Genomic DNA, 15,361 nt, shown 5'->3' on the forward strand with positions numbered 1-15,361 from the left:
AGGTAGGGGTGATATACAGAAGATAGCCCTATTTGGTAAAAGACCAAGTCCATATTATGGCAAGAACAGCTAAAATAAGCAAAGAGAAATGACCATCATTACTTTAAGACATGAAGGTCAGTCAATACGGAATATTTCAAAAACTTAGAAAGCTTCAAGTGCAGTCGCAAAAACCATCAAGCATTATGATGAAACTGTCACTCATGAGGATCGCCATAGGAAAAGAAAACCCAGAGTTACCTCTGCTGCAGAGGATAAGTTCATCAGAGTTAACTGCACCTCAGATTGCAGTCCAAATAAATGACTCAGAGCTCAAGTAACAGACACATCTCAACATCAACTGTTCAGAGGAGTCTGCGTGAATCAGGCCTTCATGGTCGAATTGCTGCAAAGAAAACACTACTAAAGGACACCAATAATAAGAAGAGACGTGCTTGGGTCAAGAAACACGAGCAATGGACATTAGACTGGTGGAAATCTGTCCTTTGGTCTGATGAGTCCAAATTTGAGATTTTTAGTTCCAACCACCGTGTCTTTGTGAGACGCAAACTAGGTGAACGGATGATCTCCGCATGTGTGGTTCCCACCGTGAAGCATGGAGGAGGAGGGGTGATGGTGTCGGGGTGCTTTGCTGGTGACACTGTGATTTATTTTAGAATTCAAGGCACACTTAACCAGCATGGCTAGCACAGCACTCTGCAGCAATACGCCATCCCATCTGGTTTGCGCTTAGTGGGACTACCATTTGTTTTTCAACAGGAGAATGACCCAACACACCTCCAGGCTTTGTAAGGCTTATTTGACCAAGAAGGAGAGTGATGGAGTGCTCCATCAGATGACCTGGCCTCCACAATCACCCGACCTCAACCCAATTGAGATGATTTGGGATGAGTTGGACTACAGAGTGAAGGAAAAGCAGCCAACAAGTGCTCAGCATATGTGGGAAGACTGTTGGAAAAGCATTCCAGGTGAAGCTGGTTGAGAGAATGGCAAGAGTGTGCAAAGCTGTCATCAAGGCAAAGGGTGGCTACTTTTAAGACTCTCAAATATATTTAGATTTGTTTAACACTTTTTTGGTTTCTACATGATTCCATATGTGTTATTTCATAGTTTTGACTTCTTCACTATTATTCTGCAATATAGAAAATAATAAAAAATAAAGAAAAACCCTTGAATGAGTAGGTGTGTCCAAACTGGTACTGTATATACGGTGCATTCCGAATGTATTCAGACACCTTCACTTTTTCCACCTTCTGTTACATTACAGCCTTATTCTAAAATTGATTATATAGTTTTTTCCCTCATCAATCTACACACAATACCCCATAACGACAAAGCAAAAATAGTTTTTTATATATTCTTTCCAAATGTATAACATTTTTAAACGGAAATATCACTTTTACATAAGTATTCAGACCCTTTACTCAGTACTTTGTTGATGCACCTTTGGCAGCGATTACAGCCTTCTTGGGTATGTCTTCTTGGGTATGACGCTACAAGCTTGGCACACCTGTATTTGGCGAGTTTCTCCCATTCCTCTCTGCAGATCCTCTCAAGCTCTGTCAGGTTGGATGGGGAGCGTCACTGCACAGCTATTTTTAGGTCTCTCCAGAGATATTCGATCAGGTTCAAGTCCGGGCTCTGGCTGGACCACTCAAGGACATTCAGAGACTTGTCCCGAAGCCACTCCTGCGTTGTCTTGGCTGTGTGCTTAGGGTCGTTGTCCTGTTGGAAGGGGAACCTTTGACCCAGTCTGAGGTCCTGAGCGCTCTGGAGCAGGTTTTCATCAAGGATCTCTCTGTACTTTGCTCCATTCATCTTTCCCTCCATCCTGACTAGTCTCCCAGTCCCTGCCACTGAAAAACATCCCCACAGCATGATGCCACCACCATGCTTCACCGTAGGGATGGTGCCAGGTTTCCTCCAGATTTGACGCTTACCATTCAGGCCAAAAAGTTCAATCTTGATTTCATCAGACCAGAGAACCTTGTTTCTCATGGTCTGAGAGTCTTTAGGTGCCTTTTGGCAAACTCCAAGCAGGCTGTCATGTTCCTTTTACTGAGGAATGTCTTCCGTCTGGCCACTCTACCATAAAGGCCTGATTGGTGCAGTGCTGCAGAGATGATTGTCCTTCTGGAAGGTTCTCCCATCTCCACAGAGGAACTCTGGACCTCTGTCAGAGTGACCACCTCCCTGACCAAGGCCATTCTCCTCTGATTTATCAGTTTGGCCGGATGGCCAGCTCTTGGAAGAGTCTTGGTGGTTCCAAACTTCTTCCAAGAATGATGGAGGCCACTGTGTTCTTGGGAATCTTCAATGCTGCACAATCCTGTCTCTGAGCTTTACGGACAATTCCTTCAACACCATGGCTTGGTTTTTGCTCTGACATACAGTGTCAACTGTGGAACATTATATAGACTGGTGTATGCCTTTCCAAATCATGTCCAATCAATTGAATTTACTACAGGTGGATTCCAATCAACTTGAAGAAACATCTCAAGGATGATCAATGGAAACAGGATGCACCTGAGCTCAGTTTCTCGTCTCATAGCAAAGGGTTCTGAATACTTATGTAAATAAGATATTTCTGTTTTTGTCATTTTAATACATTTGCAAAGAAAATCAAAAAACGTTTTTTGGTTTGTCATTATGGGGTATTGTGTGTAGATTGATGAGAAAAACATTTATGTAATCAAATTTGGAATAAGGCTTTAACGTWAAAAAAAATTGGGAAAAGTCTGAACTTTCCGAGTGCACTGTATATACAGTATATATATATAAATACAGTTGAAGTCGGAAGTTTACATACACCTTAGCCAAATACATTTAAACTCAGTTTTTCACAATTCCTGACATTTAATCCTTGTAAAAATTCCCTGTATTAGGTCAGTTAGGATCACCACTTCATTTTAAGAATGTGAAATTTCAGAATAATAATAGAGAGAATGATTTATTTCAGCTTTTATTTATTTCATCACATTCCATGTGGGTCAGAAGTTTACATACACTCAGTTAGTATTTGGTACCATTGCCTTTAAATTGTTTAATTTGGGTCAAACGTTTCAGGTAGCCTTCCACAAGCTTCCCACAATAAGTTGTGTGAATTTTGACCCATTCCTGCTGACAGAGCTGGTGTAACTGAGTCAGGTTTGTAGGCGTCCTACATGCCTTTTCAGTTCTGCCCACAAATGTTCTATAGGATTGAGATCAGGGCTTTGTGATGGCCACTCCAATACCTTGACTTTGTTGTCCTTAAGCCATTTTGCCACAACTTTGGAAGTATGCTTGGGGTCATTGTCCATTTGGAAGACCCATTTGCGACCAAGATTTAACTTCCTGATTGATGTCTTGAAATGTTCATCAGACCAGAGGACATTTCTCCAAAAAGTACGATATTTGTCCCCATGTGCAGTTGCGAACCGTAGTCTGGCTTTTTTATGGCGGTTTTGGAGCAGTGGCTTCTTCCTTGCTGAGCAGCCTTTCAGGTTTTGTCGATATAGGACTCGTTTTACTGTGGATATAGATACTTTTGTACCTGTTTCCTCCAACATCTTCACAAGGTCCTTTGCTGTTGTCCTGGGATTGATTTGCACTTTTTGCACTAAAGTACGTTTATCTCTTGGAGACAGAACGTGTCTCCTTCCTGAGCGGTATGACGGCTGCGTGGTCCCATGGTGTTTATACTTACGGACTATTGTTTGTACAGATGAACGTGGTACCTTCAGGCGTTTGGAAATTGCTCTCAAGGAAGAACCAGACTCGTGGAGGCCTACAAAAAAATGTCTGAGGTCTTGGCTGACTTCTTTTGATTTTCCCATKATGTCAAGCAAAGAGGCACTGAGTTTGAAGGTAGGCCTTGAAATACATCCACAAGTATACCTTCAATTGACTCAAATTATGCCAATTGACCTATTACTTCGAAAGCCATGAATTCATTTTCTGGAATTTTCCAAGCTGTTTAAGGCACAGTCAACTTAGTGTATGTAAACTTCTGACCCACTGGAATTGTGATACAGTGAATTATAAGTGGATAATCGGTCTGTAAACAATTGTTGGAAAAATTACTCGTGTCAAACACAAAGTAGATGTCCTAACTGACTTCCCAAAACTATAGTTTGTTTTAACAAGAAATTTGTGGAGTGGTTGAAAAACGAGTTTTAATGACTCCAACCTAAGTGTATGTAAACTTCCGACTTCAACTGTATATATACATATATTTATATATATACATATATTTGTTTTGTTTTTTTGTAGCTTTTTGTGTTGCTTCTCTAAAAAACTACTAGCGACCTAGCAATTTTATTATATTGACTTTAGCTAGCCCAGACAGGTTCCCAATCTCATAATCTCATAACTAGCTACAAAGAAGCCATTTCAGTCTATCAATCAAATTAGAGTAGCTATATTAGCTGGCATGCCTGCTGGCAAGGTTGTTAGTCTTTAGAAAAGCAAGCAATTACTAAATGTATTGAATAAGACTCAGATTCCTTTTAATATTTATCCCAGATTTGAGATAAAATGCAGAGAAGCATATTTCGTAAAAAATATATAAATAAATAAACAGTAAATCAATAAACAGTCGGGAAGATACCGACAGCTCAAAAAAAATAAAAAATTATAGAGTTAAGCATCATGATTATTGCTCTAAATTCTCCAACTTCCAGATGGTGTCCGGAACACCGGAACAGCCATCCTCATGTACTTTTTGTCCCTTCAGATTTTTGGGGTGCATGATGCCCCTGATAACGCATTAAGGGCTCTATTCAATTCATATCGCGGACGTTCAGCGTTACAGAGTGATTGAAATTTAAAGGCAATCTTCCCTCGTTAGTGCATTCACGGTAAATGTTGCATATGTCGGTACAATCGGAAATTGCCTTTACATTTATATTGCGCAATCTTTAACACTTCAGTTATACAGATTGAATAGAGCTCTAAATTGTTGTATAAATATAAAATATCTGGCATATTCCCATTTGAACTTTGTTGTGCTTTTAAATGGTTGAATGCCCAGTGATAACACATTTAGACGACAACTAAACCAAAAATCTGACATTGTTTTTCCATTGGAATTTTGTTGGACTTTTAGATGGTTGAAGGCACAGTGATAACACATTAGGAATTCAACAAACTCTGTATGTCTTTTATGAGTGGGTAAATAAAGGTTGAAATCTCATTGATCAACGTCTCAAGCAAATATGATCCACATTTCAACGTTGAAATTACGTGATGTGGCCAGTGGTGGGATGTTCTGGTTTTGGCTGATCTATCACGCCACACGACCCGGACAGCATTCATCCATGTACTTTTCAATGGAGTGGCACGTAATAGGCGCAGCCCAATCAGATACAAGAGGGGCGGATCTTTCGAAAAGGATTGCTTTAAGTTACCGTATCAGTGTGGGTTACCGTACCGTCCCCCTGCCTTGATGTGGATGGAGATAACTGTCGATGTGCGAACGTTTGAGCATCAGACAGCTCAGGTTAGGGCCATAGCATCATAGACAAAGCCTAGTATGCTGAAATAGCAACGACTGAAATTATTTAGACATGGCACCTACATCTATGTCTGAGAAGTTTGCACACATAGAGGAGATTGACTTGAAAGAGTCTACTTGCATTTGCAGGAAACATTGTAACAACTGTAAAATCTTCTTGGGATTCTTCGTCTTATCCCTTTCATTGCATCTAGTAACGCTTTTCTGTTATTTGGACCTGAGATCGGAGGTGAAACGGGAGATTCTCCAGAAGAACAGAGAGGAGACAGTGTCACCGGCCGCAGACGATATGAATGACCGATATTCTCCAGTATTCCAGCTGTTGGATATCAGCTACCCAACTGATCTACAGCCACAGGTAGGTTAATTATCGGCTCTTTAATAGCGTAATAACATATATTTACATTTTGTAAGAATTCATATAAATACACATAAGAGGACCAAGGTGTAGCCCACACCAAATTATTTTCACGTGTAGGATGTTGAAACAACATGTGGCAATTTCTGTCAATTCCGATGAAAGGATGTGTATGATGAATATTTACTGCCATCAGTTAGACACTTTAATTTGTCCTTGATCAGACACAATAATACAGTATATTGGTCAGTGTTTCTCAGATAAGGACTACTTAGGCTTTGTTTTATTAAGATACAGTCTAGTTGCGTGTTGGCAGTATAGGTTGAGGTGCCCAATTGTTTATTGTTGCTTGAGATGGATAATGGTTAATAATGCTTTTGGTGCAAGTATTTTTTCCAAAGTGGCTTAGTGAGGATTTGAATAGTGAGTGTATGGTTTAAGTGACCTGATGGTGCATGTTGAGACGAGCAGACATCTACAGTAGAGAATACTGCCTGCATGCCATCAGCATGTGGCACAGTAAGATTCCACCCATCCACTCCAAGTATTAACAAGCCACTCTCACATTTTAATGCATTGGCATATTATAATGCCTTACAATTTCTTAATTGACTTCAGAAAAAACCTGGGGCCATTTGAGTTGTTACTCGAATCAAATCCTAAAAGTAGCTAAAGTTCTCTTGTCAGCTATTCTTTAAGCCTGTGGATTGACAGCATGGGAGAGAGAATGCTCCCACCTGTCTGAGGCAGAGGTGTAAGATGGCTCTGCCAAATGTGCTTGGTTTAGAAAATATCCTTTTACAGAGGCATGGTCAGCCATGTTAAAAATACTGCTGCACAGAAACACCATGGCAGTAAAATGAGACTAAGTGGATGCCTTTCAATTACACATAAATTACACCAACAATTCTGCAATGTTAAGATCTATCTGGCCCTCATCTATGTTATAATCAGATGAGATGAGAAAAGTTTATTGGTTTGTTTGTGATCATGTCGCTCTGAATTCTCCAGAATCCACATTGTTGTCTTTGACCTTGCTACAGCTGCAAAAGTACTACACGGCACAACTGGTTGGTCATATCTAAAGATTACCATAGTACCAAAAAAATCCTCAGCTTTTAAGTTCAGTCACTATGTTGTTTGTAGGCCTGTGGATGGTTTATTCATAGAGGTTTATTTAGAGAAAAACACTTCAAATATCCCAAATGAGATTGTAAATCCCAAATGAGATTGTAAATGAACTAAAGCAGGTAAATGACCCCCCGCTTCGTCATTTCAACTTCCCCGGGCATTGTGGCTTGTCTCCAGAGCTCAGTGTGAAATCTCTGGCTAGCAGAGTTAGCTCCACAAAAGATCCAGTGCCAACCCTCAACATCACTATTAAATCAAACTGTGTGCTCTGTTGGAGTATGAGATTTCTTACAGGATATTACCTTAATAGCAACATTGTGCACGCAATTAATAACATCCACACAATTACTCAACTCCATTAAAATGTATCTTTGTGGGAGAATGTACACATGGCTATAAATGTTAATAGAGACAGGCAAATATTTGAAGTGAGAGACCTTTAGAGATGATTTAGGTCCCATATTTAGAAATATCTGTGAAAGATGTGATTACGGATGTGTGTATTGTTTCTGTTGTTTATATTTGTCTGTAGTGTAAATTGCATTGGGTCCTTATTACCTTAGATTCAAGCAAAGGCCCAACCTGAACCAAAGAACCATCCAGAGGGGATGTGGTCAGGGTTCAATCTGAGGGCTGTAGTTATAGAGGTTAGGGACTGTCATTTTACATAATCTTTTGTAATACCCACCACTCAAGCTCATAAAACATAAGTAAACATCCCTGATGGTGAACTGTAGATGTGTGGTCAAGAACGATGTGCTTATTTTAGCTGTAGGTTTTAATAGACTTATTTGGAATGATTTCAAAGGAACAGTGGGCCTCAGGCCATATTTGTTACTGGGGACAGGTGTCAAGACTATTACAAGTTTTGTTCTGCTTGCAAGGGAGTTAGGAAAGAATGTTTGAATGTCCGTAATTGTCAATTATGTTTTCCATGATATGCACCTGCTTCTATTTAGATTAACTTGAGGGTGTAGCTAGTGGTTACACAGATGTTATTTTCTTTCTTATGGGAAGCTATCCATACAAACAAAACATTTTGTGTCTTCCGGTATGTTTAGAAAACAGAGGAGAGACTAAGAGTTACTGCTAACTAAAGAAATTAGTCAAGAAAGCTAAAATTGTTTCCTGTTGAGTATTATTTTGAAGGTGAAAGCTTTTTATATCATAAAGGGATTTACCTCTTGCATGAGACTGGACACAATAGCTCATGTTCATTGCTTCTCCCTCTTGGAGCTACTAATTAGATCGACCAAACAGTTTCTAACCTGAGTCATGACTTAAGACCGTGTTAGCCCACAGAGCTAAAGTCTAGGCAATGGTATTAGCCTTGGGAACTAAATCAAGTCTCTAGGTCTCAGGCAAGGTTATTCATCATATCAGGGTATTTCACAGAACCACCACTGCAATACTTCAACCCCATTCAACCTCCTCCTCCTCTCCACCAGCAGCTAATATACATCAACTGTATGTTCCAAATCACATGCAACTATTTTCGAAGGAGACTAATATTGAGCAATCATATAGCAGTAAATGGATGGCTTTCCCTTAGAATTCTATTCAACATTTTGMGACAAAGTAGGCCCCCTATTTACACAAATGACAACACACATCACTCAATTCAGTACTTCCTAGTTCCATGAGTCAAACAGTTATTTCAGTTAAATTAAAACCAGGAAAATCTGGAGAGTCCCCTGCTGATTATAGACCCATAAATGTAATCAATTGTGACAATAAAATAATAACAAATAATAGTAAAAAAACAAAGATATAGATTAATCAATAATGGCTGTTAAAGCCGAATAGGCTTTTGATCGTCTTGAATGACCTTTTCTATTCAAAACTTTGGAAGCTTTCAACTTTTCAGCTGAAATACATGTCATTCAAATATTGTATAAATGTCCTAAAGCAATAAATATACACAAATAATACATTATCTCTATAAAATTGCTTTAGAAAGGGACGCGAGACAGGGATGTCCCCTCTCCCCCCTCCTGTTTACAGTGGCAGTTGAACCGCTTGCAGAAAGACAGAACCCAAACGTAACAGGTATGGTAAACATGAATATAAACTAAACTTATTTGAATATAATCTCCTGATATACCTGGCCAATATTGAAAACTCAATGCCCCCTTTGTACGTGACAAATAAAATTTGATTTGATTTGATTTAAAACTTACGACATATAGTTAAATGCATTAAAGAGGAACAATGGGTGCATATTGTCCCCAGAATCTTTTCATGTGTCGATTTTCAAAGGATAAATCTAAGAACATTAAGAACACTATAACAATATGGAAGAAAATGAAACTCTCACGCTGGTATAAAGAATTTTGGATACAGGGGCAGGAATACACAATAGGGGTTTTTAATACACCCAAAACAAACACGTATACAAAAACACGGGGRTGTACCCAAACAAAAAAGCGAGGGTAAACCTAGTTGACCGACACGGGACGATACCCGTAATACACAATATATATAGCATGCAACATAACAGCTGCACCAACGCATAGGTACTCGCACCACCAACAGACATGGGAACAATAACCGACAAATACAGAGGGAACAGAGGGCACATATATAACATACTAATCAGGGGAAATAGGAATCAGGTGTGTGTAATCAGACAAGAAAGTCCGGGGTTGATGATAATGAATCCTGTTATGTGAAGCCTAGAAAGCTGGTGACGTAGACCTCCGGAACTGGTGAACAGAATGAGCATCAGTAGCGGGGCGATCCGTGACAGTATCTCCCCACCGATGCGGGACGACACCAGGGGTGCGGTGCGGGTCGGTCTGGGCGCTGACAGTGAAAATCCCTGGTCAGCGAAGCGTCCAGGATGTCCACCGCAGGAACCAGGCCATACCCCTCCCAGTCTTTGAGGTACTGGAGACGCCCCCCCCCCCAGGGGAGACCGAAGACAATGGGGTGCGTGGGGGTGTCTATAATCAAGAAAGTGATCTGTTCTGAATGAGTGTCATGGGTCATCAAAGAAACAGGAACAGTAATGCGATGTATGAGCCCTCTACCTATTGGACGATTATCCAGGGCACAAACTGGAATGTGTGACTGTAGGGGAACCAAAAGAATGCGTAATGCAGTGGCCAGTGTGCTATCTAAGAGATTCCCGGGAAATCCGGAATCAATCAGAGCTAACGGGAGTGAAGGGCTGTGGTAATCAGGGAATTTAACYGGAAAACACACTGGTTGATTTGACAGACAAGGATAGGAGACCTTGCCTTTTACCTGGGTTGGTGCAGGAGAATTCCCTGGCTTGTCACCTCCTCGCCTCCTAGTGGATAGAGAGCAGGTCGGGGAGAAATTACCCCTTTCTCCACAATAGAAGCAGAGGCCCAGATTCCTCCTTCTCCTATGCTCTGCCTCGGGCAAACGTGCAGTGCCCACCATCGACTCTGGCCACGGAGAAGGGGTAGCCATGGGCTCCGAATTCCGCACAGGTCTTCTTTCGGACCGCAGGAGGTTGTCCAACAGGATCGCCATGCTGATGAGCTGGTTGAATAACAGGTTGTCATCATGGCAGGCTAACTCGGGCTAACTCCAGCAGTCCGCTGCGGAAAACYGTGACCAGAGCCAACACGTTCCATCCGGTGGAGGCTGCGATGGTTCGAACTCCAGGTTCGAACTCCGAGGCGGTCCTAGATCCTGGCGTAGTCCTGATCCTGGCGTAGTCAGAGTAGACGCTCACCCTCCTCTCGGCCCTCCACAGGATGATCAAACACTGAGCAGAAGAGGGTGAAGCGCTAATAAGACTCAACCTCAGGCCCACCCGTCTCCCAGACCGCGGCACCCCAGTCCAGAGCCCGTCCAGTCAGTGCTGAGATGATGGTGGTAACCCTGTCTCTTCCGGAAACAGCCCCGCCCGGTGTAGCGAGCTAAGTACAGGTCGTATTGTAGAAGGAACCCATTGCATCTTGCTGGTGCTGGGAGCTGGTACCGGAATCTGTGCCGGAGAATGGAGGGACTGCACACTCCCCTCCAAGCGCAGGATGGTTGCCAGCACACTGTCCATGGCGATACCGAGTCTGGAGAGACAGTCCTCGTGGTGCTGTACTGTCCCTACAATGGTCGCCAGCTCGGTCTTTCCTGCTGTCTCCATTTTGCGGGTCAGTTATTCTGTCACGCTGGTATAAAGGATTTTGGAAACAGGCGCAGGAATACACAATAGGGGTTTTTGATACACCCAAAACAAACGCGTACACAAAAACACTGGGCTTTACCCAAACAAAAGAGCGAGGTTAAACCTCGTTGACCGACACGGGATGATACCGGTAATAAACAATATATAAATATATACAGTGCCTTGCAAAAGTATTCACTCCCCTTGGCGTTTTTCCTATTTAGTTGCATTACAACCTGTAATTTAAATGGATTTTAATTTGGATTTCATGTAATGGACATATACAAAATAGTCCAAATTGGTGAAGTGAATTTAAAATGTCACATGATCTCAGTATATATACACCTGTTCTGAAAGTCTGCAACACCACTAAGCAAGGGGCACCACCAAGCAAGCGGTACTTTGCTCCACAGCGGAGATTGGAGTATCTGTCCATAGGACCACTTTAAGCCGTACACTCCACAGAGCTGGGCTTTACGGAAGAGTGGACAAAAAAAAATAAGCAAACATGTTTGGTGTTCGCCAAAAGGCATGTGGGAGACTCTCCAAACATATGGAAGAAGGTACTCAGGTCAGATGAGACTAAAATTGAGCTTTTTGGCCATCAAGGAAACGCTATGTCTGGCGCAAACCCAACACGTCTCATCACCCCGAGAACACCATCCCCACAGTGAAGCATGATGGTGGCAGCATCATGCTGTGGGGATGTTTTTCATCTGCAGGTACTGGGAAACTGGTCAGAATTGAAGGAATTATGGATGGCTCTAAATACAAGGAAATTCTTGAGGGAAACCTGTTTCTTGAAGGAGCTGGAGCAGTTTTGCCTTGAAGAATGGGCAAAAATCCCATTGGCTAGATGTGCCAAGCTTATAGAGATATACTCCAAGAGACCTGCAGCTGTAATTGCTGCAAAAGGTGGTTCTACAAAGTATTAACTTTTGGGGGTGAATAGTTATGCTCGCTCAAGTTTTGTGTTTTTTTGTCTTATTTTTTGTTTGTTTCACAKAAAAAAATATTTTGCATCTTCAAAGTGGTYGGCATGTTGTGTAAATCAAATGATACAAACCCCCCCAAAATCTATTTTAATTCCAGGGTGTAAGGCAACAAAATAGGAAAAATGCCAAGGGGGTGAATACTTTCGCAAGCCACTGTAGGCCATTTTTCCATATTGTAGGATATCAAAGAGGGTTGCACGCGCCAGTGACCTTTTCACTCATCCAGTCGTTACATAAGATCCAACTTCATAATGATAGTGATAGTAGCTCATTTACTATTAGATAGTTCAAACATTTGACCTTCATTTCCTAGTAGTCCTCGAGAGCTATGGACCTCCATGACATAGAACAGTTAGAGACCAAGGTGCAGCATTCTACATGAATTGTGGTGCCTGCAGATAGACCAGCCAAGAGGGAGTTACAGTTCAGTTTAGGAAGTACTAAGCTTTGACACAAACTTATTCAACTAAAAATAATGAATTGTCAATTTGTCATATTATCAACAGGCACACAGTAGAACAGTATAGTAGTGTTTGTGGTATTTAGCTAGCCACAATTTGTCCTTTATTTTTCACACTTCTATTTTCAGACCAAGCATGAATGTTTTATTATTGCTCTTTTCTGGTGAGGCAGTTTGTGCAATTACTTGAGAGAGGAATTCCCGTAAAACTGTTGTCTCTCTGTCCTCTGAACGGGGACCAAAGCCTCTTTAAGACAGTGTTTGTACAAAAGGCAGGATTACATTTGCTTAAGTTTAGAAGAGCAATAGGATGCCATTCTGGATTTTGTCCTTTTGGTGGGTAAATCAATTTGTTGGGTAACTAGAACACATCCTTATGACAGGTCTGTGCATTATAAATTAATACCACTTGAGAGATACAAATTTGAGCTTTATACTGACTTGAGGTCTGTGCATGTACTCTCAGAAAAAAAGGTTACGGTTAGGGTACATTATTGTTCCCTGGGGTACAAAAATATTCAAATACACATACTGTAATGTACCTTCAGAGTTACAGAGTATGATCTCACATAGTACAGTTCAGTACCTTTTAGGATACATATGCAGATAATCTAGTATCATGGCAAATTTTTTWARCCAATATTTTGAATATAAAGGTACAATCATTTCAGGTGTGGCTTAGTGGCTTTCAGTTAGTTATTTTCTATTACCCGAGAGTGGAAGTGCTGTACCAGTTTAAGTGCTCTATGGTTATGTTAATTCAAGTTTGAGCATGTCTGCTACCAGTTCTGAAGTCTTTATAAAAGCTTACATTAGAGCATGTGACAATTAAGAGCTGTAATTCATATTGTAGCAACCTTAACCCAACCCTACATGTGAGGGACATGGTATAGATATGTATTATCCTAATAAAATACCAAAATACCCCCCAAAAAATAGAGAAGTGGTACATTTTGGCCACTTTAAAGAAACAAATGGCTATGTCACTGGTGGTACCTTAAAAGGGCACATTTGTACAATTTGGATATTTTAAGGTACAAACTGCAAGAGTACAGTCAACATACCTTACAGGGTATGACCGGTTGATCTCCAAGGCATTCCTAGTCGATCGCCTAGCATTTCTGTAAAAAACGCTAAAGCCTTGCGTTCCTATTTTTAGTTATTAATCTCGCACTATTGGTGGTAGGTGCACCCAATTCAGCTGCCCTGCGTGCCGGGTAGGCAAAGTTTTCCCATTTTGAACCATTTCATGTGTATGAAGGTACAAACTCTGCCTTCCCAGCAGGTCCCTAGAGCAAATCAAGTGCATTATAGGTCTACCGCTGGCCAATCAGATGGCTCAGATTACCGTGTCTGCAGTAACATAGCAGGCGTAAAAGAAAGCCAAAGCAAAGTTGACACTGTGAGTTTTCTAAACTTTTAAAACCATGACTAACGAGACTGTCAATGAATACAGCAAAGAGCAGCTGTTTTTATGAGTGAGTTCATGTTTAAGTTTTTACTCAGCACTGTCAACACTTTTTATTCAACACTTTTATAAGCCACAAAATGTGCATTGTTCTTACTTCCACTGGCACTATAACCAGCACTGCAGCTGTAATGAATGAGTAGGAAAGTATATCAATAGGCTTGCGTTGTTATTATTAGCGGCTTGGGTCTTTTTTAATACGGAGGAATATTTRGCTTTCTCTGTTCATAGAAGTATGACAATGAATTTGTGCATGAGGCAGAAATAATGCAGTGCGACTCGAGTTCAACTGGAGGAAGACAGTGTCTCATTTTGGTCAGTGTCAGTGGAGGAAAGGGAGAGCGGAGGGATGTTGAGAGGTGGACTCTCAGTATGCTGCTCTCTCCCTCCATTGAGACTGACAATCACATGCAGGTTCCAGCAGCCCAGTAAAATTTTTATAAAAAGCGAATGATTTAAGTGTATGCTTACTCAGCTGTGCCTCCCAAGTAATACAGCAACTCATCTAATACCAGTGTGATCATATGGCCTACCTCAAATACTGAWTTTTTTTTTTTTTTAAATGGTACAAACAACAATGCATTGGCAGGGCAATTCAAGCAAAGCCAATATGCAGTGATAATGTAGGTTAATGTTGCTTAAGTTTTTTAAGTCATGTTCCAAAAAATAAATCTAAGACATAGATCTCGGCTTGCATTTTGCCTCAGAAAGTTATCTTGACTCAGAAAACGTTGGTGACCACTGCACTACAGTGACAAGCATTTGTACCACTTTAAGTACAATTTGGTACCTTTTTTTCTGACTGTTGCCTAATTCAAATGTAACAAGTCTGAGCGGAAAGAGATTAGGAAGTGATTATACATGATTATACAGTTGAATAAAGGTTCAATAAAAAGTATAAAAAATGATCTGAAAGGCCTTACTTGATGGATGTTAATGTGTATGAGCCTCCCAAATTCTTAACATTATTATGGAGGTGATTGTTCAAAACAAAATGTATCTCATTCTCACAAGACCATCACGACCCTCACGACCACCTCCCTTCTATCCTCCCTCTCAGATAGTGATCATAGCAACTTCCTGGGCCAATTGCTGGACCTACATCCAACCTAAGGCACTATACAGCATGTATTATAAACCTCAACTGCACTGTAATGTCTATTAGCGTATTAATTGCATTACCCATAGATGTTCATGTAATGCGAAACATTGAATGGCACCAACACTGATTACAAATGCTAAAGTTTATCTTTAATTAATATATATTTGCATCCATATAATAACAATGTACTGAAGCCAAAATGTAAATGA

At 40.8% G+C, this 15,361-nt stretch overlaps 1 protein-coding gene across 3 annotated transcripts in view; it reads left to right on the plus strand.

The window, feature by feature from the left end:
* Positions 1-5,449: 5,449 nt before the first annotated feature.
* The window catches only part of LOC111950089 (ectodysplasin-A), a 78,687-nt gene continuing 68,775 nt past the window's right edge, over positions 5,450-15,361 (plus strand). For all 3 annotated transcript variants that reach the window (XM_023967438.2, XM_023967440.2, XM_023967439.2), the window contains exon 1: positions 5,450-5,855. In XM_023967438.2, coding sequence (XP_023823206.1) covers positions 5,550-5,855 — 306 coding nt within the window. In that variant the 5' untranslated portion in view covers positions 5,450-5,549. The remainder of the gene's footprint in view (positions 5,856-15,361) is intronic.

The sequence above is a fragment of the Salvelinus sp. IW2-2015 genome, linkage group LG23, assembly GCF_002910315.2.
Source record: "Salvelinus sp. IW2-2015 linkage group LG23, ASM291031v2, whole genome shotgun sequence".
NCBI lineage: Eukaryota > Metazoa > Chordata > Actinopteri > Salmoniformes > Salmonidae > Salvelinus > Salvelinus sp. IW2-2015.